Raw genomic sequence first — 22,236 nt, 5'->3', positions numbered from 1 at the left:
ATGCGAGAAACCGTAGATCACGTGAATGTAATGGCTTGAAGGGAGGACCCATAAGTCCGGTGAGGACTATATTGAGACTCCAGAATGGTGCTGGTGGAATGGAAGGGGGGAAAAATAAGTCCCTTCATAAAAGCTTTAATGACTGGAATTTTAAATAAAGACATGTCGTCTGTTTGGCATATACGCAGCAAGTGCTGCTAAGTGTAACTGAATAGAATTGTAGGCTAGGCCTGCCTATTGTAGGTGGAGTAGTAACAAATAAGATCTTTACTGTAGGGGAGAGTGTTTGGATCGGTTTTGTTAAGCAATAGTGTACAGATTTTTCCATTTTGCAGTGTTGCAGGTCAGTAAGGTGGGCCTACAGGCTTGTTTAAGAATGGTCATACAATCATGTGGATGAATTAGTATCCAAACTCCGGGATTTCAGGCGCCATATTGCTACATTGAGCTGGTTGGGGTGATTGACCCTGTTCTGCTTCTGAGTTAGAGGGTGTGGACAGATTGCTAACTTCTCATGTGGTACAACTGATAGCTCTAGCAAAGTTGTGAACCATGCTTGTTGAGACTATGTGGAGGCAATTAGGATTAGTGTGAGGGTTGTTGGCCTGAGTTTCTGAACCACGTAAGGAATAAGTGGGAGAGGAGGCGCTAGAGGGCGCACCAGCTAATGGCCGCACTCTAGTGAGGCTCTGGCTGCCTGGCCAGAAGGATCCTTAATTAATCCTCTTATCCTGCGGGCGGACGCCCAGAATTTGCAGTGCAGGTCCACCTATCCGAGCTGCACCTCCGGTCCAACTTTGGAGGGAATCCGACGTCAGATGCCGGAGTTGCGCTGCTGGGAGTCCTGACCGGTGTGCGCTGCTGGTCCCCGCCGCTGAGGCGTCCGGACACCTGACCACGCGAGGCCGCGGCTCTCCACGAGGCGGCTGGGCCTCGGAGCTGAGGGGCCTGTGTCGCTGACGGAGGAGTCTGCTGAGAGCCCTGGTGCGGCGCCGGAGGTGAGTCACTCCCCCTGCGAGGTCGCGGTGGTGCGCTGGGGCGCTGCTTACTGCCTCGGCGGGCCGCTGCAGGACTGGGTGACCCTCGCGGCGCCGGCCTGGATCTGCCGAAGGGAACGGACATCTTCCCGACATCGCGCCTCGGGGCCCCGCGGGTGCCCCTGTTCTCCTGCTGCGTCCTGGGAGTGGGACCCTACGAGGCATCAACACACCCCCGGAGGGCATAGATACTGCCCAACCTGTGGGCCCTGCTTCCTGCACTTGGCGCTTGGGCCTCCAACCACGTCCTTCGGCCTACCGCCACCCCCCCGCTACCTCGCCCTGGACTCCAGACCTCGGAGCCTGACGCTGCTCCTCATCGTATCGCCCGCAGCTCTGTCATTGATGCGGGGGCCCTGAAGGGTGAAGGAGGGGCTGCCTGTGATTCCTCTGCCCTCGAGGAGCTGATACCGCCATTTCCGCGATCGCTGCGAGTGGGGCCGTCTGGACACGCCAACTGGGTCCAGGGCAGTGGGCACAGACATTGGCACCGGCCGCCGTGCCCGTGAGGGGCTCACAGCTAAGCCACGATGGGCAAAAATGACAATAAGCAGCCCAAGCTCTCTTTCGAGCCAGCAGCTGCCAAGAAACCGTTACGCAGCATGGCGGGGACCAGTGGAGCCTCGAACCCGTCGGGCACTGAACCCCCCTCCGCCCCCTTGGCCCCGGAACTGAGACTGATGATGGAGGAGATGCGGCAGGGCTTCGCCACAATAGTCGACAAGGTGGACCGCCTATCATCCCGAATGGACGGGGTTGCACAGAAGCTGGAGGTTCATGAGGAGCGCTTGGGGGAGGCGGAGAGGCGCATCTCTACCTCGGAGGACACGGCCGCTGCCCACGATACGCGCCTCACTAGAATGGACAATATCCTGAGAGTTATAGCGGCGAAGAACGAGGAGTTGGAGGCGAGGAGCAGACGCAACAACATTCGCGTCACGGGGGTTCCGGAATCTACCAACACTGGGCGCATGGAGGACTACGTGGAGCGCATCCTCATCACGGCAGTGGGTAAGGAGGCCTTCTCCAGCCAATTTATTGTGGAGCGGGCGCATCGCTCCTTGGGCCCGGTCCCCAAGCCGGGGGCGCAGCCGCGGCCCATCATCGCCCGGTTGCTTAACTACCGGGACCGCGACACGGCACTTCGCGCAGCCCGCACGCATCGGAATCTAACTTGTGACGGCGTACAGTTCTCCCTGTATCCGGACTTTACGCCCATGGTGCAGGACCAGCGTAGGAAATTCTTGGACGTGAAGAAGAAGCTGAGGGACATGCAAGTGGACTACGCGCTTCTGTACCCAGCGCGTCTCAGGGTGACCCACCAGGGCAAACAACACTTCTTCGTGAATCCGCAGCAGGCCGAGGACTATGTTCGAAAACTGCGCACTGCCAGAAGGGGCAGACAGGATGAAAGGGAGGATGAGGCAGACGTGAACCCTGCCGAGCACGAGGAGTCCTAACTGTGTCCTTGTATACATTCGACCACTACCTCTGACGGATGGTACAGCGGCTGGACCTAGTGCTATGATGCCTGCTACCGTCGGGGTGGCCCGGCCCTGCCGGAAGTAACATACTTGATGGGCTTGCGGTATTGTTGATTACTGTTGAAAGTCACCTGTTTTTTGTGCATTTTCCTTGCCCCTCTGCTGGAGGTGCTCCAGGACTGGGCGATCCGACAGCGGGACAGAGCCAGAGATAAACAGCGATTGCTCCTGGGATGGGCCTCATGTACCCCTTTTTTGATGTTTCTGCCGGTGTGGAGGGAGGAGTTGAAAGGGGCTGACTTGCAATATGGGCTATAACCTGCAGGGATCACACATGCCAGGCACCACCCCACCTTCTCTGTCTTCCCCGTATGGTGCACGAGGGTCGAGAGGGGAGAGTTGGGGTGATTGGGTGCATTCCTCTAGTGTCCTTAGGAGGGGATTCCCCAAGAGGTTTTTCTATTGTTCTTGTGTGTTGGGGTCGGGGTGGAGGGGGGGGTTGCGGTACTGGCAAGATTGGGTTGCTTCAGTGGGCGGGGGGGGGAGCTGGGAGTCAGGGGGGGGGTTGCTGTGCATGGAGGGAGGGGTGGGCACTGTTTGTTGGGAAGCGGGATGTTGAAAGCAGAAGGAGTAGTTTCTGTCCTGTAACTCCAGTTCTGTAGTAGGGGTATCTCTGTTATAGTCATAATCTAGTGAATAGTCCCGCCCATGTGCGCGGACCCCGGAGCAATCAAAAATAATCTCTTAAGCTGTCAAAACATGCAGACCTGCATAGACACTTAAGAGAGAATTTAAAGACAGATAATGCAGCCTATATCCACAGGCTATACTGTCCAATACTTCAACTGGAAATTCCACCAAAAACCACAACAGCACAGCCTGTCCAGGGTTTTCCACAGAGAAAAACCTTGCTTTGAACAGCAAAACCCTCTGGAATGATAGAGAGGAAGGAGTGGACAGACAAGCCCCATAGGCTGCCATTATGTGGCTCAAAACAGGATACTGTGCCTTTAAGAGAACTTCCCAGAAGCCTCACAGTATCCCAGAATGCAGTGCAGGTCCCTTTCACCTTCAGTTCTTTTTGAAGGCGTAACACGCCAGACCTGTAGCATTCCTTATATGAATATCTCTCTCCACCGGGGAGGAGGGCGGGCGCTTATGACTATAACAGAGATACCCCTACTACAGAACTGGAGTTACAGGACAGAAACTACTCCTTCTGTAGTAGGGGATCTCTGTGTATAGTCATAATCTAGTGAATAGAATGGCAAGCCCATCCCCACACCAAAGCGGCGGTGGAGAAACGAGAAATAACACCACTATTGTGCGAACAAATTTCGCAGCGAAGCCTGCCCAACCTGAGCATCTGCCCTGGTATCAGTGTCCAGACAGTAATGCTAAGCCAAGGTATGGACCGTCTTCCAAGTGGCGGCCATGCAGATTTCTGCAATCGGAACATTAAGCAGCAAAGCAGTCGCGGCAGCTTTGCCCCTGGTGGAATGAGCCTTAGGTTTACCTCCTAAGGCCGTATTAGTCTGTTGGTAACACAATAGTGTACAGGACACAATCCACCTAGAGATGGACTGTCTTGAGGTAGCAAAACCGGTCCAGACTGATTCATAATTGTCAAACAATTGATCTGAACCACGAATATCTCTGGTTGTAGCCAGATAAAATTCCAACACCCTCCTAACATCCAGGGAATGTAGGGACCTTCCCGCTGGAGATGCCGGATTCTGAACAAACGGAGGCAAAGTTATTGTCTGATTGACATGAAAACCAGAAAGAACCTTAGGAAGACATTTAGGGTGAGTATGCGTAACAACCTCAGCAGCATGAAATACAGTATAAGGTCCTTGGCAACACAACGCCTGAATACCACTCCCCCTGCGGGCCGATGTGATGGCCACGAGGAACGCCGCCTTCCAGGACAGATGCCGCAACGAAGCCCTATGAATAGGTTCAAAAGGCTCCTACATCAATCTGGACAGCACCACATTCAATTCCCATGAAGGCGAAGGAAGCCAGACAGGAGGAAATGCTTTCTTCCAGCCTTCCAAAAAATCTTTGATCACAGGGATCTGGAAGAAGGAAGTCTGAAGGGCATTTCCTGTAGGCAGTCAGCGCAGCAATATGAACCGTAATGGAGTAGACATTAAGGCCCGACTGCGCCAGGCGTAGAAGATACAGAAGGAAGACATCTTCCTTACACGTCGACAGGGCATGGTCCCTGGACTTGCACCAGGTGCAAAAACTTCTTCCACTATTAAGCAGAAGAAGTCCTAGCGGAAGGATGCTTAGCCTCCTTCAGTATGTCCATACACACTTCTGGTAGATTCAAATGGCCATATCACACTATCTCAGGAGCCATGCAGCCAAACTGAAAGACGAGAGGTTGGGGTGCAACGTCTGCCCCCTGAACTTCGCGAGAAGGTCCGGCCTGCAAGGCCTCCGTATGAGAGGACGGAGAGACCGGTGAAGCAGGTCCTTGAACCACCACTGTCTGGGCCATTCCGGGGCAATCAGAATCATCCGCGCCCTGGACTGGGACAGCTTGATGAACACCGCCGGAATCAATGGAAAGGGTGGAAAAGCGTACCGAAAGCCGTTCGACCAGTTAATCCAGAACGCATTCCCCAGCTTCCCCACAGGCAGTACCTGGAGGCGAAGTCTCGGCATTCGCCGAAGACTTCTCCTAGTACTTCGTCGTTTATGACCCACTCATGGCTTTCCTGAATCAGTCTGCTCAGCACGTCTGCCCGAGCATTCTGCACACCTGGCAGATGGGTAGCCGTTAGAGTCAGTCGCCAGATCACCCGCGCCTCCTGCGACTGAGTGCGCGATCTCGAACCCCCCTGCTTGTTGAGGTAATACATTGTGGTCAAATTGTCCGTCTGTACAAGCAGAGAGTTGGTCCGGAAGGACAGAAGAAACGCCTTCAATGCCAAGGGAACAGCTCTGAGTTCCCAGAAAATGATGTGATACGTGGACTCCATCGGGGACCACGTTCCTTGTATCTGCAAGTCTCCGGAAAGCGCCCCCCAGCCGTGGGGAGACACATCCGTCACGACAGTCTGTGTGGAAATGTCCTTGTGAAAGGGAACCCCTCTTAGGAGATTCTCCGCTGAACACTACCACTTCAGAGACTGAAGAGCACGCAGAGACAGTCGTATCTTGTCGACCAAGGATCCTTTCTCTAATCCCACTGATCCTCCAAGCACTCCTGCAAAGGTCTCATGAGCAGCCGTGCGTGTGGCGTGAGGAACATACAAGAGGCCACCGACCCCAGTAGAGAAGACACCGTCTCCACTACCGTAGATGGGGCGGTCACAAGAGCCTGAGCCTTCCCAAGGGGAGATAATCGACTCTCCACCGAAGGAGACGCGCTTGCTGACAGCGTATTGACGGAGGCTCCCAAGTACTGTATGCAATGGACCGGAATGGGGACAGACTCGGACATGTTGATGTGCAACCCCAGCTCGTTCCAGAGAACGTATGTCCTCCTGAAGTGCGCCTGAGCTTCCGAGAAGGAGGAGGCCCTGATCAACCAATCGTCCAGGCACGGTTAGAGAAGCCACCTCGTTTTTCAACAGGCGCGCAGCTACCACTGCCATGTACTTCGAGAATAGTCTGGGCGCAGACTTCAGCCCGACTGGCAGTACTGTGTACTGATAATGATGGGCGCAGACCTGGAATCGCAGGAACTTCCTGTGTGCAATGAGCACACGGGAGTATGCATCCCGTAGATCTATGGCACCAAGCCAATCTCCCTGTTGCAGCAGAGCATAAACCTGATGCAACGACAGCATGCAAAACTCCTCTACTGCGAATCCACTTGTTTGCTTGTCGCAAATCCAGAATGGTCCGGAACTCGTTCCTGTCCTTCTCATGAACCAGAAGAACCGGGAGTACAGACCTCTCCTCTTTTGAGACAAAGGTACGTCCTCTATCGCCCTTGTCCTAGACAGGATAACGGCCTCTGCTTAGAGCTCGCACCGCTGAAACCGCGAGCCGACCGGAGGAAGTGCTGGAGGGGGCCGATGAACCGAAGACTGACTTAGACCCAGCCGGCCTTTGTTCGCCGAGGAGCCACAAGCTCTCCCGCGTATGCACGCAATATACTTGTAAAGCATTAAATGGCGGCCCGGGACCACCGGCAAATCCTGGGAGGAAAAACGCCGCTAGAAAGGGCAGAAGGCCTCAGGCCGTTCTCCATGCCCCAAACCTACAGCCGTCCAAAAGTCTCCGATTCAGACTTCATGCGGGCCACTCACTACTCTCATGGCAACCCAAGGGTTGCCCAAAGAACGGGAGAGTAGAAGCACACTGCTGAGCCGCAGGCTGCAGAGACGTCAGGCAAATAAAAGCATGGCAATGTAGGACAAACCCACAATACCTGGGGGTCGGCAGGAGAGAAAAACTTCGCTCCGACACCGATGCCTAGATCCGAAACTATCAGGCCCATTAGACCACCTCTTGTAAGGCTTCCCTCCTGTCTCTCGGCAGAGGAACCACAAATCGCTGAAGAAACCCCCCCCCACAGAGGGATCTCACAACAACGGTCCAACAACCGCGGGCCACAGCGCGAGGCCTACATGCCGCCACCCCTGCGACCAAGTCAGGAGCACGGTCGGAGCCAGAACCTCCTGCCAGGCGGTAGTGGACGAAAGGTAAGTCCCGCCAACCAGTAAAGAGTCGGAGAGGGACTCCCCGTACTCATGGCAGACGTATCCCTGGCATCAAGGCACGGAGGTTCGCAGACTGAGGGGCAAAAGGCCCCTGGGGTGGTGGACGGAAGAGGGAACCGAGGGGATTCTGAAACATCCCCGGTGGTCACACCAGTAGTGGTCGAGCAGGAGGCGACCTAGCAGACGTGCAGGCATGCAAGCACTCAAAACTAAGCAAAAGGACAAACGTCCCTCGTGTACACGTGGTGAGTAACCACAAACTCCCCATCAGATGGGCTCCTCGACGCTGATCAACTGCTCTGCGTCGTGAGTGGAAGGTGCTGGGAACACAAAGTCCCCTCTACGACGGGGGGCTCACCAAGGAGCGAGGCCTGGAACCAGACCCAGGCGTCAAGAGCCGGCAGTACTCTGCGGCTGTAACCCATGAGGCCGACCTCACTACGACGTCACCATCACTAGGACAGTGACTGGCTCTATGACAACCAACACTCAGACGTCAAAATGTCACTAGGTGTCAACCAAGGAGACGCCGAGCCATCCCTAACGGTGACGTCCTGACCCAACGGAAGAGGGCAGACCCCAAGTGACCAATGCCCCAAAAGGAGCATCACTGCTCCATGACGTTGAGCCTCACCACTCCATGACGTCTAGCCTCACTGTCCCATGACGTCGAGCATCCCTGCCCCATGACGTCGAGCATCACCGCTCCATGACGTCGAGCAACACTGCTCCATGACGTCGAGGCACCCCATGACGTCGGGGAACCCCATGACGTCGAGGTACTCCATGACATAGAGACACTCCATGACGTCGACGTCGAGACACTCCATGACGTCGACGTCGAGACACTCCATGCTCGAGACACTCCATGCTCGAGGCCCTTCATGACGTCGAGGCACCTCATGACGTCGAGGTACTCCATGACGTCGACGTCGAGGTACTCCATGACGTCGCCGTCGAGGTACTCCATGACGTCGACGTCGAGGTTCTCCATGACGTCGAGGTAATCCATGACGTCGACGTCGAGGTACTCCATGGCGTCGACGTCGAGGTACTCCATGGCGTCGACGTCGAGGTACTCCATGGCGTCGACGTCGAGGCACTCCATGGCGTCGACGTCGAGGCACTCCATGGCGTCGACGTCGAGGCACTCCATGGCGTCGACGTCGAGGCACTCCATGGCGTCGACGTCGAGGCACTCCATGGCGTCGACGTCGAGGTACTCCATGACGTCGACGTCGACACCCCATGACGTCGACGTCGACACTCCATGACGTCGACGCACCTCATGACATCGACGTCGAGGCACTCCATGACGTCGAGGCGCTCCATGACGTCGACGTCGAGGCACTCCATGACGTCGACGTCGAGGCACTCCATGACGTCGACGTCGAGGCACACCATGACGTCCAGGCACTCCACGTGCCGACTGGAACCGCGTCATAGCTCAGACGTGCCCTTACTGGGGATAACCCCAGAGATTACAGCATGGGACTCGGTAGAGGACCCACCCTCACCTCACCCAGAGGCTGAAGATGCCTTCAAACTCCTCTGTTTGAAACCTGGAAGCCGAAGCCCCCTAGAAAAGAAGGTACAGAGAAGACAGGTGTCCAAAGACACAGGCAAGCACAGAGTACAAACCCTGTGAGCTTCAGCTTTGGCCTTCAGTTCAGCTGCAGACAAAGCACATGCCAGACTAGAAATAGTCTAAAGACAAAAAGACTGCAGAAATTCTGCCAAAAAACCACAGCAGAATGCAGATAAAGGCCAAAGACGTCGAGTGAAGCTACAAAAATCCAAAAATATCACAAAAATAGTATAGAAAAAGCTCAGAAAAGAAGAGCTAATGCTCCAGGGTCCTGCTAGCAGGAGCCGGAAAAAAGAACTGAAGGTGAAAGGGACCTGCACTGCATTCTGGGATACTGTGAGGCTTCTGGGAAGTTCTCTTAAAGGCACAGTATCCTGTTTTGAGCCACATAATGGCAGCCTATGGGGCTTGTCTGTCCACTCCTTCCTCTCTATCATTCCAGAGGGTTTTGCTGTTCAAAGCAAGGTTTTTCTCTGTGGAAAACCCTGGACAGGCTGTGCTGTTGTGGTTTTTGGTGGAATTTCCAGTTGAAGTATTGGACAGTATAGCCTGTGGATATAGGCTGCATTATCTGTCTTTAAATTCTCTCTTAAGTGTCTATGCAGGTCTGCATGTTTTGACAGCTTAAGAGATTATTTTTGATTGCTCCGGGGTCCGCGCACATGGGCGGGACTATTCACTAGATTATGACTATACACAGAGATCCCCTACTACAGAACTGTTGTTGCGGAAGACTTTAATGACAAGTGTGCAGGTACTGGAGTTCGTGTATATGAAAGTGTGGCTGCTTATAGGCGGAGACTGTTCTGGACAGCGGAAAGATTTGTATCAGGTGCATCTAGATTGAGGAGTGCAGCATTAGCCGAACGCTCCTTTCAGGGATACTGTGACCAACACAGGTGATGATACGTCGAATACTGTCTCAGTAATGTCCTGGAATGTCCGTGGCCTTAATAACCCCCGCAAGTGCAGGAATGTGATTGCGTATTTAGATCGACACAATGTGCAGATAGCTATGCTCCAGGAAACCCACCTAAATCCGACTGGCATTCCCAAGTTTGCGAGCAGATGGGCGAATGTGAGAGAGTTTTCCTCCTATTCCACGTACTCTAGGGGGACTGTTATTTTAATCAACAAACGGCTACCGTTTCAGAAGCTGGGAGTGCGGGCGGATAGAGAGGGGAGGTATGTCATCCTTTGGGGGCGATTGGGCACTGATGTCATAATGCTTGTTAATAGTTATGCGCCTAACGTTGACACTCCTGGTTTCTTTTTGTCACTGTGGGGCCATGTACTGGAAATTGAAGCCACTCACATACTTTGGGGGGGGGACTTCAACCTATCGTTATGTCCCGTAGCGGATAGATCGGACGGTAGTGCACAGTACAACACTAACGCCAGGGATACACTTCAGGGCATTCTGGCAGAAGCCGGGCTAGTAGATAGCTGGAGGCACACACATGCATCAGTTAGGGAAGGCACACACTTTACGGCACATGCACGCTCGTGGGCAAGGATCGATTATTGCTTTGTCTCGCGGGGCCTCGCTGGGGGAGTTGTCCGTGTGAAACATCTGCCTCGTACCTACTCGGACCATTGTCCTGTTTTGGCAGTCTTGGTGATGCCGGGGTATGCTAGGGTGCGGCCGCCGTGGCGGCTCTTTCCCTCGGCCTTGCTGGACCCTGTCTTTAGGCAAGAACTGGGAGAGGAGATTGAAGCCTTTTTTCCGAGAAACAAGGGATCGGTCGACAAGGTCGAAACGATCTGGGAAGCCTTTAAGGTGACAGTGAGGGGGATCACGATCTCCAAAAGTTGCGGTATACTGAAGGACATAGTGCGCACATTAACTAAGATCGAAACAGAGCTTAAGGCGCTGGAGGCAGAGATGATCAGTAACCCCAGCCCTGACCTAGCGGGGAAGTTCAGGGCTCTTTTGTCGACCTATGAGGAGGAAGCGGCCAGGGAAACAAAATTCCGGGGCAAATACTGGACGGCTAGGCGCTACTGTGAGGGGGACCGTCCGGGAAAGGTGCTGGCTGCTCTCACAAGGCACCAGCGCTTCGCCACCCATATCCTGGAGATCTCTGATGGGGAGGGTAGGACTTACCAGGATTCCCAGGGGATTCAGACCATCTTTTTACAGCACTACCAGCGCCTATATTCCACGCAGCAGGTAGGTGAGGTGGAGTTCGGTACTTTCCTGGATGACATCGCACTCTGCTGGCTTAGCGATAGCCATAGGGCTTTCTTAGGATGCCCGTTCGAATTGGATGAGATCAGAGAGGCGATCATGTCCCTTGGCAATGGCAAAGCGGCGGGGCTGGACGGCCTACCGGCCGAATTTTATAAATGTTACATCGATATAATGGCGCCGGTGCTGAAGGAGGTCTTCGAGGACTCGCTCGAGGTAGGGATACTTCCGAGCTCCATGAGAGAGGTAGCGATCACGTCACTTTTGAAACCGGGAAAGGATCCGAAGGACACTGATGCCTATCGCCCTCTGTCACTGTTGAACTGCGACGCGAAGATCCTCGCGAAAGTGCTGGCGACCAGGCTGTCCCTCCTTATGAACACCCTGGTGCTGCCGGACCAATCTGGCTTTGTCCCGGGGAGGGCCACATCCCATAACCTACGCACACTGTTCTCCCTGATACCCACCATCTCGCCCGACCTGCCGGTCGCTGCCGTGTTTCTGGACGCCACCAAGGCGTTCGATTCGGTGGAGTGGGGTTACCTGATAGCTATTCTGAGCAGGATGGGGTTCCCCCGGATCTTCATAGCCTGGGTGCAACTGCTCTACACCTCACCGGTCGCCAGGGTCATCGTCAACGGGGTGCTTTCGACGCAGATGCCGATCACGAGGGGGACTCGGCAGGGTTGCCCCCTGTCACCCCTTCTTTTCGCCTTAGCGATAGAGCCATTGGCTTGCAGAATTCGGCAATTGCACAAGGCCAGTGCCTTTAACTGTCTTCAGCGGCAGATAAGTATTTCCCTCTATGCAGATGATGTTACTTTGTACGTACGTCACCCACAAGAACACCTTAATTCGCTACTGAGGGAATTTGTGGCGTTCGGTGGCATGTCCGGGGTACATATAAACTGGAAGAAGTCGCAATTCTTCCCTCTCACGGTATCGGTAACCCGGTTCCCGCTGGATTACCCACTGGAATGGTGCAGCTCGGACTTGAGGTACCTGGGCATAGAGGTGTCGCTCGATAAAGACGTTACTGTCCGGTCAAATTACGGGGTGGCTATCTCGCAGTTGACTGATAATGTGTCCCGCTGGCGGGCCTTGCCGATATCGATGGCAGGGAGAGCTTCCCTGATCAAGATGGTCGTCCTCCCGCGGTTCTTATATCTATTCCAAAACATTCCCTACTACCCGGGGGCCTATTTTTTCAAACGGCTCCGCTCTGAGCTACTGCGCCTTTTCTCGGGTGGTAAGCAACCACGCCTTAGCTGGAGGGTCTTAACGCAGCCATACGATAGGGGCGGATTCGATGTGCCCGACATGGAATTATACTATCTCAGCGCTCAGGCTCAACACTCCTATCACTGGGTTAACCCCGCTCCCTTTATGCCACAGGTCGCTGCTGAGGACTGGATCGTTCATCCGCTCCCGCTCAAGGGCATGCTGATGGGACTGATCGGGGATGTTGAGACGCCCGCTACCACCGTCACCTGCACTATTGATGCCTGGCGGAGAGTAACTAAACTGCTGGACGCCCCCATGCTCTATTCCCCGGCACTGCCCCTTGCATATCACCCGAAACTTTCTCTCTTAACGGAAAACGGATTTCGGTCCATGTGTAAACGCATACACCTTCATACCTGGGGAGACCTATTTCAGGACGGAACGTTCCGTACCAAGGAACAGCTGTTCCAAACTACTCCTCCGACGCCCATGGAGGTGTTTTATTATGTAAGACTCCGGCAGGGTATGCGCGAAATACTCCCCAACTTTCCGGAAGAACCTGGGACGATGCTGCCATTGCATGTCATGCTCGTCTCCGATGGCAAGCACTTAGTATCTAAGCTATACGCCGCTATACGTGGGCAACGCCCAGTGATACTGCCGAAAGCCCGGACTAACTGGGACTCTGAACTGCCGTCTGCACTTACGGATGAGCAATGGAGCTATTGCTGCGCAGTCACGGCTAGGATTTCCTCCAGCTGTCGGTTGAAAATTATTCACTATAAGTTTGTGCAACGCTATTATTATACCCCAGTCAGGAAACTTCGATTTCATCTTTCGGAGGATGATAGGTGTGCTAGGTGCCGGGCGACTGGCGCGGACTTCCTTCATCTGGCCTGGGAATGTGGAGCCATACAGACTTATTGGGAACAGGTGCACGCCGCACTCCAGGTAATGATTGCTGGCCCACTACCACTGGAGCCAATAGTGATGCTACTGGGGTATACCAAGCAAGTGCCCAAATCGGACCGCAAATTTGTCGACATTGCGCTACTCCTCGCTAAGCGGCGGATAGCCTGTAGGTGGGGGAGAGGGAGAGCACCAAAATTTAAGGATTGGCTCGACGACCTCACATACTGCCAGGACCAACATGGCGTTTACGCGGAACTGTTACCCGCCCGATGCGCGCCTAGCGATTTTTGGTCCCCCTTACAAGTGTACTGGTTGTCTCAGGCGACGCACAGCGATTCCTCTGGAGATGACGAACCGGTCCCGAGCCAGTGAGCGTGTAGGTTGCTGCTTACCGCATTCACCATACTACTTCACACATGGTTAGAGGTAATTTACACCACCTGCATTGCATTAGGTAGCCGTGACAACTGTTTCGGACTGATATGGAGGGGGCTGGGAACACTCGTAGGCCTGGTGACACTGTTTTAGGGGGGGACCTCTCTTACTCATCCGAATCTTGGGATGCGATAGTCGGCGCACGCACTGTTGGCCACACATACTCGTGGCTGTAGGTGACACTTGCGAAGGGGAGCGGTGAGCGCGGCTTCGCTCTATGGTGGGTCCTACATGTCCCTATACTAAGCGGTGGATGCGATGCTTGGCAGGGGTGCACGCGATCATCGTGCGGGTGGTACTAATGCTGCACGTAATGGCATGGCCGGCTGACTGGACAGATCACGGACGATTGAGGATTGGTGGGTGATGGCAGCGCCGCCCCTGATGGCAGGCCCTCATGCCTGTAAGCGAAAGGGTGGTGGGGGTCATCCGCCTTACACCCGAGACTGTAATGGGGGGATGGATCCTTGTATACTGGTGTCTCTTTGATGTACATATGAAGCTGCACCTGTGATGTACTTGACCGAGTGAAGCTGCTTCCTCTTTCTGGAATGTACCACGATATTCGTTGTAATGAATTGCAGATGCTGTCACTGTCATGTTTTTTTTTTGTGCTGAACGCAACTAATAAAGGTTTAAAAAAAAAAAAGGAATAAGTGGGAGAGGAGGAAAAGCGTAGGCAAATATCCCTGACCAACTGATCCATAGGGTATTGCCCTTGGACTGAGGTTGAAGAAACCTGGAGGAAAAGCTATGACATTTCACGTTCTGCAGTGTGGAAAGATCTTGTAGGTGAACCTCTGCTTGTGACCATTGTGTCTGTAGACACTGTTGCAGGGGGCACATGTGCAGTTGTGCATGTGGCACTATGGAAATGCATGCTGCCATCATACCTATAAGGCTATTCACTGTTTAGACTGTAATGTGACAATGTGGCTTAAAAAGAGGCAACACAAGTTGATTTTTGTTTACTCTTGCAGGAATCGGGATAAACTTTTGCTGTGATTGAGTTTAGGGTAGTCCAGAGGAACTGCTAAATCTGCAAGGGTTGTAGGTAAGATTTGGTTGCACTGAGCATGAAGCCCAGATTGTGCAGACACTGATGTTTGCGTACACTCTTGATCAGCCAATCGTTTAGATAGGGGAACACGTTTGTGCACCTCCTTCTGAGATGAGCAGCTACTACCCAGAGACATTTTGCAAATACTCTTGGTGCAGTATTTACCCTGAATGGCACACTTTGAATTGATAATATTGGCCACTTATTTCAAGTCTGAGGTAGCGCAGATGGACTGGGTGTATTGGTATATAGAAATAGGCGTAGTTGAGATCTATGGCTGTTATGAAGTCTCCTAGCTGAAGCAGCAGTCTGACTTCCTGCAGTGTCACCATGTGGAAGTTCTCCTATAAGATGTAGTTGTTGAGAGACCTGAAGTTTAGTATAGGCCTTAAGGTTCCATCTTTTGTTGGAATAAGGCAATACAGTGAGTACACCCCATGTCTCTTGTATTGTTCTGGGACTGGCTCTATGGCCCCCTTTTGAAGCAGAACTTGACTTTCCTTGTGTAGGAGTAGTAAGTGTTCTCTTGACATTGTTTGGCATGGGGTGGCATATTGGGAGGAGAGGATGTGAGTTCTAGGCAATATCCCCCTCTTACTATTCAAAGGGAACACAGATCTGAGGTTATCTATTCCCATTGGGTGTGGAAGTCCTGTAGCCTTTCCAATACTGGTGTTAAGGTTTTTTTAAGGGGGGGTGGACAAAGTCACTGCTTATTGGAAGTGGTTCCCTTGGTAGTGGTTCCATGACCTTAACCTCTGTTGTTATTGCCTCTGTATTGTCCTTTGTGATAGGACCATCTTGTACTTTGGGGCTGATAGGTGCCTTGCTGCTTTTGAAAGGTACCTGCCTCTGTGGAAGTTGTTAATTTGGATGCCCCTCTGCACTGACCCTTACGAAAGGACCATTTGTGCTGGCATGTCTGTAGGGCACCCATGGCTTTGGCCATGTCTTTTTCTTAAATCTTTTCTAACATTTTGTCCACTCGAGGGTCCAAGAGGTGTTCCCTGTGGAAATATAGATTGAGGAGATATTGCTAGAAGTCAGGTTTAAATCCTGTGGCCCTTAACCATGCGTGGCATCTGATAATAACACCAGTGTGGACTTCCCTAGCGCTGGTGTCTGCAGTGTCTAATGCACACTGGATTGTGATGCTAGAGATGACCTTGCCTTCCTCAACTAGCTCTGTTCATTTTTGCTTATTCTGATCAGGAATATGCTGTAATAAAGAATTCCTGAATCTTGTATAAATTAGCACGATTGTACCTAGAAGGAGCCCCACTGAGCTGGCGATTCTAAGTTGGTTTGCCACCTGTACTGCAAGTCGTTTTCCTACAGCATCACATTTCTTACTCTCCTTGTGTGTAGGAAGTGCAACACCTGTCCCTTGAGAGTTGGCTCATTTTCTTGATTTATGTACTGCAAGAGAATTTTGGAGGACGGGTCACCTAACATATGTTGGGTCAGTTGGCGAGGGTTAGAATTTTATTTATCAACCCTAGGCATTAAGAACGGGGACTTGACAGGTAGCTTAAATAGGTCAAGAGTGGGCTTGAGCATGCCCTTTAGCATGGGAAAGAATTGGAGGGTTTGCTGTGTTCTTGAGATTGTCTCCACGAGAAAATCAAATCTTCATCTTCCACTGTATACCTATCAACTTTATGATATTCAGCAGCCCTGCTCGGTGGCGTCATCAGGTGGGGAAGGCTTAGCGGGGTATATGTTGGGGTCTGTATCCCCTTGCATTCGACCAGTGCATCAAGATCATCCTGTTTATCTGGTAAATAAGGATTGTAGTGCGGGTCTATGTTTTCTACCAGTGCTGTGCTCCCCCTGGTGATGAGGTAGTGCTGACCTCTGTGGGTGAACACGAGGGGAGTACTATAGTGAGGTTGGTTAAGGAGGTGTGGATGGCATTGCAGAAAGAGACTATATAGTAGTAGGAAGAAGAAGAGGTAGTACTGAAGGAATAGACAGTGGAGGGTCTGATGGAAAATGAATGGGGCTGATGCCCTTGCCCTTGTCCTTATGTTTTTCATGCGGGTGCTTGTGTGGTTGAGGCTCCACAATCTCCTCAAATGTTTTCTTCTTTTGTTTAAGCAATGTATGTGTGGGTGGGAATGGTGGCCTGGTCTCCACCCTGCCTGTATCTGGGTCTATAACCAATGTCTTCTGCCTGGCATCAACTTGTTCTTGAAGTTTTGTGAGAAAGGGCTCCACAGGCTGTTCGTTGGTATCTGTGGGGTTTTTGCAGCACTAGGTGTCTACGAAGCTGGTATGGTCTTCAGCACCGACAATGTCATTAATGCAGAGGGTGTTTTCGATGCCGACGGCTGATAGCATCTTGGAGTCTGATGGAGTTTTTACACACAGAGTCTGGCTTCAGAGCCGAGGGTGTTTTCGGTACCAACAATAGCATATGTTCCAAAGGTGATCTGGGGTTTTAGAGTCCCGCATTAGGCTCCAAATGCTTCTCTGGCATTGGTGCCTTTTTCCCACCCAGGCTATAAAACTAGCTTCAAATTCGAAGGAGTCAGTGCCTTAGTCTTTTCGGTTTCCTTGGTGGCTTGTTTTGGTGGAGGGACGATTGTCTGCTCCTTTGCCTTACACCAGACTCCTCCATGGTCCCAGGGCAGTGAGGTCTGTGACCCTGTGTTTGCACTTTAACTTTTGCTTGGTATGTGTGCGTGAGGCTTTTGCCACCATACTCATGTGCCCCATTAAGGTAATATCTTGGACTTCTTCCATTTCTTGGTCACAGTTGGACCCCTTTTCACTGCTAGACAGTGGGGCGCTTTGTCGCTGTTGTATTGGGGCTTAGCCTCGAGGCCTATTTCTCCTTGGAGTTGCGCTTGTTGGCTGGCAGAAATATCGGGGGCAGCTTCTGCTCACTGTGCCTGCATGATGGAGTGAGCCCACCACCTCTCCCGTCATTGTCGCAGAGTCTTTTTCGGCTGAATGGCCTGGCAGGCTTCACGCGATGTTTCATCGTGGTCAAGAGACAGACATGGGTTGCAGGCTGGAAGGTGATCTTCCGGGAGTACTTCGGGTGGCACTTGGGGCAGAAGCTCAAGGGTGTTTTTTCCATCACTCCAAATGCGTCGGGTGAGGGAAGTCGATGGAGAACTGTTGAACCCGAGGCTGAGCAGGGCCCAAGGGCAGGCCGGCGAACATTCGAATTTCAGCAATACTGTGTGTTTCCGTTGATGGGTGATGCATAGCAGTCATGGAAGGGTCAGCGAAACTACGCTGAAGCTTCGATTCCGGAGCTCTGAAAAATATGTCCGAACCCAATGGAGGAGATAAACAATCAAACAAATGAACCAATGAGCATGCGCAAAACAGACTATAGGAGAAGCCACTATACCTTGTGATTCAAAAGACCTTTCGAACAAAAATGTTGCAACGTCCAAGCTCAACATTGGATGGCAGGAGTGTGCTAAGTATTTGTATCGAAGGCCACCACATGCCACGAATAAGCTTGTTGTAAGCCACTATAGGAACACAGCATCTGTGTCGATAGCGGACATATTCCAGTTGCATGACACTGAGCACCAGAAGTCAGAGACTTTTGGAGACACAAAGAGACTATCTGCAGAAGAAAAGTCAACCTTGTACTAGTTTTTCAAAATACTCCCAATAAAACTATGGGTGTGGTCAGGTTCGGTGTAGGCCCAGAAGTGAAGAGCCTGCGTTGTGAGGAAAACATGAATGCGCACCTTTTGCACTAGTTGCACCACCAACTTCTTAAAACTTCTGATTGTCTTTGGCACTGCCCAGCATACTTGTATTTTTATTTGTTTGTGTTTTACCAGATGTCTTTGGATATGTCAAAATACAGTCTGAAACCAAACCATTAACACCTGGATTTTTTCTCCTAGTCCCATCACGGGGTGCACTGACACGTCAAGCACTTAATTAAGATATTAACAAATATAGTTGGGGGGGGGGGGGGAGTAGACACCCCTGTCAATCCCCATGGAGTAAATCTTCCTAGCAAAATTTCTGGCACTAGTAGGACTACAAGAAGAACAACAATTCGGTAGTGTAAGTGTTCACGTTTTATATTTGGTGTATTTGTCTGCTCTGTTTCTTTATTTTCCACAGAGACAACTTCAATAATAGCAGGTACCATAAAATTGCTTTTGTTTAATTGTCTCTCTGGATGTCTGGGTGAGTAATCAGCAGATTTACACAGCATAGTTCATCAACACCACGATGATGCAGGCCCATGTATCAAATACAGTACTAGAATTCAGTAAACACACACACAGGGCATTAAAAAGCGATATACTGTGACCTCTTCACTGCATAAACAGCTGCTTTACATGTTGTGTAATCCAGAACTGGTTCTCTCCAGATGTCCATGTGGTAGGTAGCAATTCAAAGAGGTGCCTTAGCTTGGATGCTCAGTGCCTTGAAGGGAGAAAATCGTGCAAATTCCAAACCCTGTATGACAGCATGTATGTGCAGGGGAATAGGGAGGCGGAGAAGGGAGAGAAAGAAAAAAACACAGAATGAGCAGAATAAAACACAAAAGCAAAAGACGAGGCAAAGTGCATGGCTCATGTAATAGGATGGGCTTATTCTAGCTGGCGGGAGGCTGTACAGAGGAGGGGAGCAGTGGATGCAGCCCCCTAGCACTCCAGCCCGATCCTTGCCAGCAGGCTCTCCAGCGCAGCCAGCCTCTGGTTGGCCTCTTCGATGGCGCTGTAGGTCTGCACGTTGCTGGTGATGTGGAAGCGGATGTCGTCGATGAGGGGGATGGAATCTGTCTCCTGGCGCTCGGCCACGGCCTCGGCGTCCTCCTTCACAGCCTCAGCAAACTCCTCGGAGTCCACCAGCTTAGAAGACAGAAGGCAAGAGACATCAATATCCCACCTCCCTGTTTTTAATTATTGTTTTTCAATAAAAGATGAAACAGTGTGCTTATGTATTTGCAGGAAAGAACCGTCCCATTATTCGAGCTGCCTGAGACATTGTCTTGAAAATTGATTTATTTTAAGATGTAATTATATTAATTCCAATTACTGCATATCCATTCCGAAGAATGCATCTCGAGCCATGCCAATGCACGATAAATCATATGAATACATACCTATGAATTCATAACAAGAGTGTCTGCATCCAGCCAATAACAGGATTACATGCAATCTGCAATTGGTGACGAGCAGAATAAATCTGACATAACAACATCCCCACTCCACAAATATCAATAAAATGAGACCACCAGAAGTAGACACTGGAGGGTCAATATCTATCCAGGCTCTTGCAATACAAAGCCTTGCTGTGACAACACCAGAATGCACCACCCCTGCATAGACACCAAAAGAATTAATTTGGCTGAAGGGAGAAAAACTATAAGCAACATTGAAGTCATTGCAGCAAACACTTGCCGCAAGTATTCTTGGATCTTGTCGCAGTTGACAAAGAGACGAACCTTACCGGCCTCCAGCAACACACGTCTAAAACATTTAGAGTTCACTCAGCAACCCCAAATGTCTAATCTTTTGGGGATACGGCATAAATCTCGGACTATTTTATACTGGTGAGCCATATACTGGTAAACCCAGAGATATTTAAAAACGTTAGACCAAAAGCAATTCTATCATTAATTTTTTCAGCGGTCACAGGTTCATTCAGTTTAAGGCTCCATCGATCTGCCGGGTGCTGGAAGTTATCTGGATGTCCCATACTAAATAAATTGTACAGCAATCAGTATATTAATTTGGGAAGTGACAATTAATCTAATGTCATCAATTAAAAATTGCTTGCATTTGCAAATATGTTTTAAAAAGTCGGCATCAGCATTCTATAAGTTAAAAACCAATTTTTCGATATTTCTCGCTTAAAGAGTTTCCTCGCCAATTTCAAAACAAAATTACGTCACTGAGAAACAAATAACTCATCAGAAAAATCAGTCATTAAAGGATTATCCAAGGGGGAGGGGTATTTAATAATTCCAGTCCTGCTAAAGACGCACATGCTCAATGTCTTAAATCTAGTCTTTTGAAATAAAAAAGATCTATAAATCTGTCATAAGTAGACAAATTGCAGTACGAGTCCCATAGGGAGCAAGGCTTATCTGATGCCCAGTGTCCGCGACATCATGGGTGAGAATGCAGCCCAGTGATAGAACTTCATACATTTCAATGACCTTACCCCCTGCCATGAAGTAGCAGTGTATAAAGTACAGCCTTAAAGGGTTTATTATATTGCCAAGTGAAGCTACTCCGGGATGAGACTGCTCTCAGAAAAAACTGCATATTACCCATGCCCAATACATGCAATTCAATAATGTTTTGGTAAGTGACAACATTTGCCATTTTCACAACAACGGAATTTGTCTTTTTTCTTTAAATGTGCAAAATCTATGCTCCAGTTTAAAAATAATCTATCTTGCAAACATCACACATAAAATGAGAACGCATGTATCCAGTTTAAAAATACCACCGCAATGAGCACAATTAAATCACATCTATTAGACTTCAAGCCTAGAAGGAAAATGGTGTTTTCCCTGTAAGTATCGGTTAGTGGCAGGTAGTGCTGTAGACTCACATGCTCTGCATACTCCTGCCACCTAGTGTTGGGTTCAGATATTTGCAAGTTGTTTTTATTCAAAGAAATCTTTAGAGTCACAGGATTTGCTGTGGTAATTCCCTTAGAGGAGAACGTGCAACCAACTTAGACTTCTGTGGAGGAGGGTGGGCACATGTGAATCTACAGCATTACATGCCACAAACAGATGCTTACAGAGTAACATTTCCTTCATAGCATATGCAGCTGTAGATACATATGCTCTGCATAGACTGTAAAGCAGTCCCCTATGTAAGTGGTGGATAGCATGTGGATGACGTAAATGTCTAGAACAAAGTTCAGAAGACTGTCTGGGCAACCATCTCCTGCTGGTGGACTATGATGTCCAAGCAGTAGTGGTTAGTAAATGTTAATGTTCTCAACTCGGTGGAAGGTTTGCAGATGTCAGCTCGCGGGGTGTCACTCAAGAAAGCCATGGTTGGCCTCTTTTTATGGGTGGAGGCGTGCCCTGCGGGGGACAGGTAGGACTCTTTTAGCTTTGTGATAACAGGCTTGGATGCACTTGACTAGTCCTCTAGCTATACCTGCTTTAGAGATAGGATGACCTTTGCAAGGCTGTGCAAAGGCTACAAAGAGCTGGTTAAACTTGCCAAAGGGCATAGCTCTAGTGATGTAATGCATAAGAGCTCTTTTGACATCTAAAGTGTGTAGAGCTCTCTCCACTACTGAATCTCGCGGCAGAAAGAAGAATAGGAGATCTATGGAGTGATTAAGGTGACGGGACGATTCTACCCTTGGGAGAAACTTGGGATTGGTTCCTGAGAACAACTCTATCCTTTTGAAGCTGGCTAAAAGGTTCCCATAAAATAAGAGCGTGCAGCTCGCTAAAGCATCTGAGTAAAGTAATGGCCACCATGAAAGACACCTTCCAGGAAAGGAATTGAAGGGTGCAGGAGTAAAAAGGTTCAAAGGGTGTCTCCATGAGCCTCATGAGGACTGTACTCAGATCCAACGAGGGGCGGGAGGTATCCTGGGTGGTATGACCCTCTTAAGGCCCCCCATGAAAGTCTTAACTACTGG

The 22,236-nt window shown here is 50.7% G+C and overlaps 1 protein-coding gene across 1 annotated transcript in view; it reads right to left on the bottom strand.

The window, feature by feature from the left end:
• Nucleotides 1-18,667: 18,667 nt before the first annotated feature.
• Nucleotides 18,668-22,236, bottom strand: part of ABTB1 (ankyrin repeat and BTB domain containing 1) — a 208,244-nt gene continuing 204,675 nt past the window's right edge. The window contains exon 12 of the mRNA XM_086939283.1: nt 18,668-19,463. Coding sequence (XP_086795409.1) covers nt 19,257-19,463 — 207 coding nt within the window. The 3' untranslated portion in view covers nt 18,668-19,256. The remainder of the gene's footprint in view (nt 19,464-22,236) is intronic.

The sequence above is a fragment of the Lissotriton vulgaris genome, chromosome 9 (assembly GCF_964263255.1).
Source record: "Lissotriton vulgaris chromosome 9, aLisVul1.2, whole genome shotgun sequence".
In the NCBI taxonomy this organism is placed as follows: domain Eukaryota; kingdom Metazoa; phylum Chordata; class Amphibia; order Caudata; family Salamandridae; genus Lissotriton; species Lissotriton vulgaris.
Note: the sequence above shows the minus strand (reverse complement) of the source record. Positions and strands in the feature narration are given on the sequence as shown.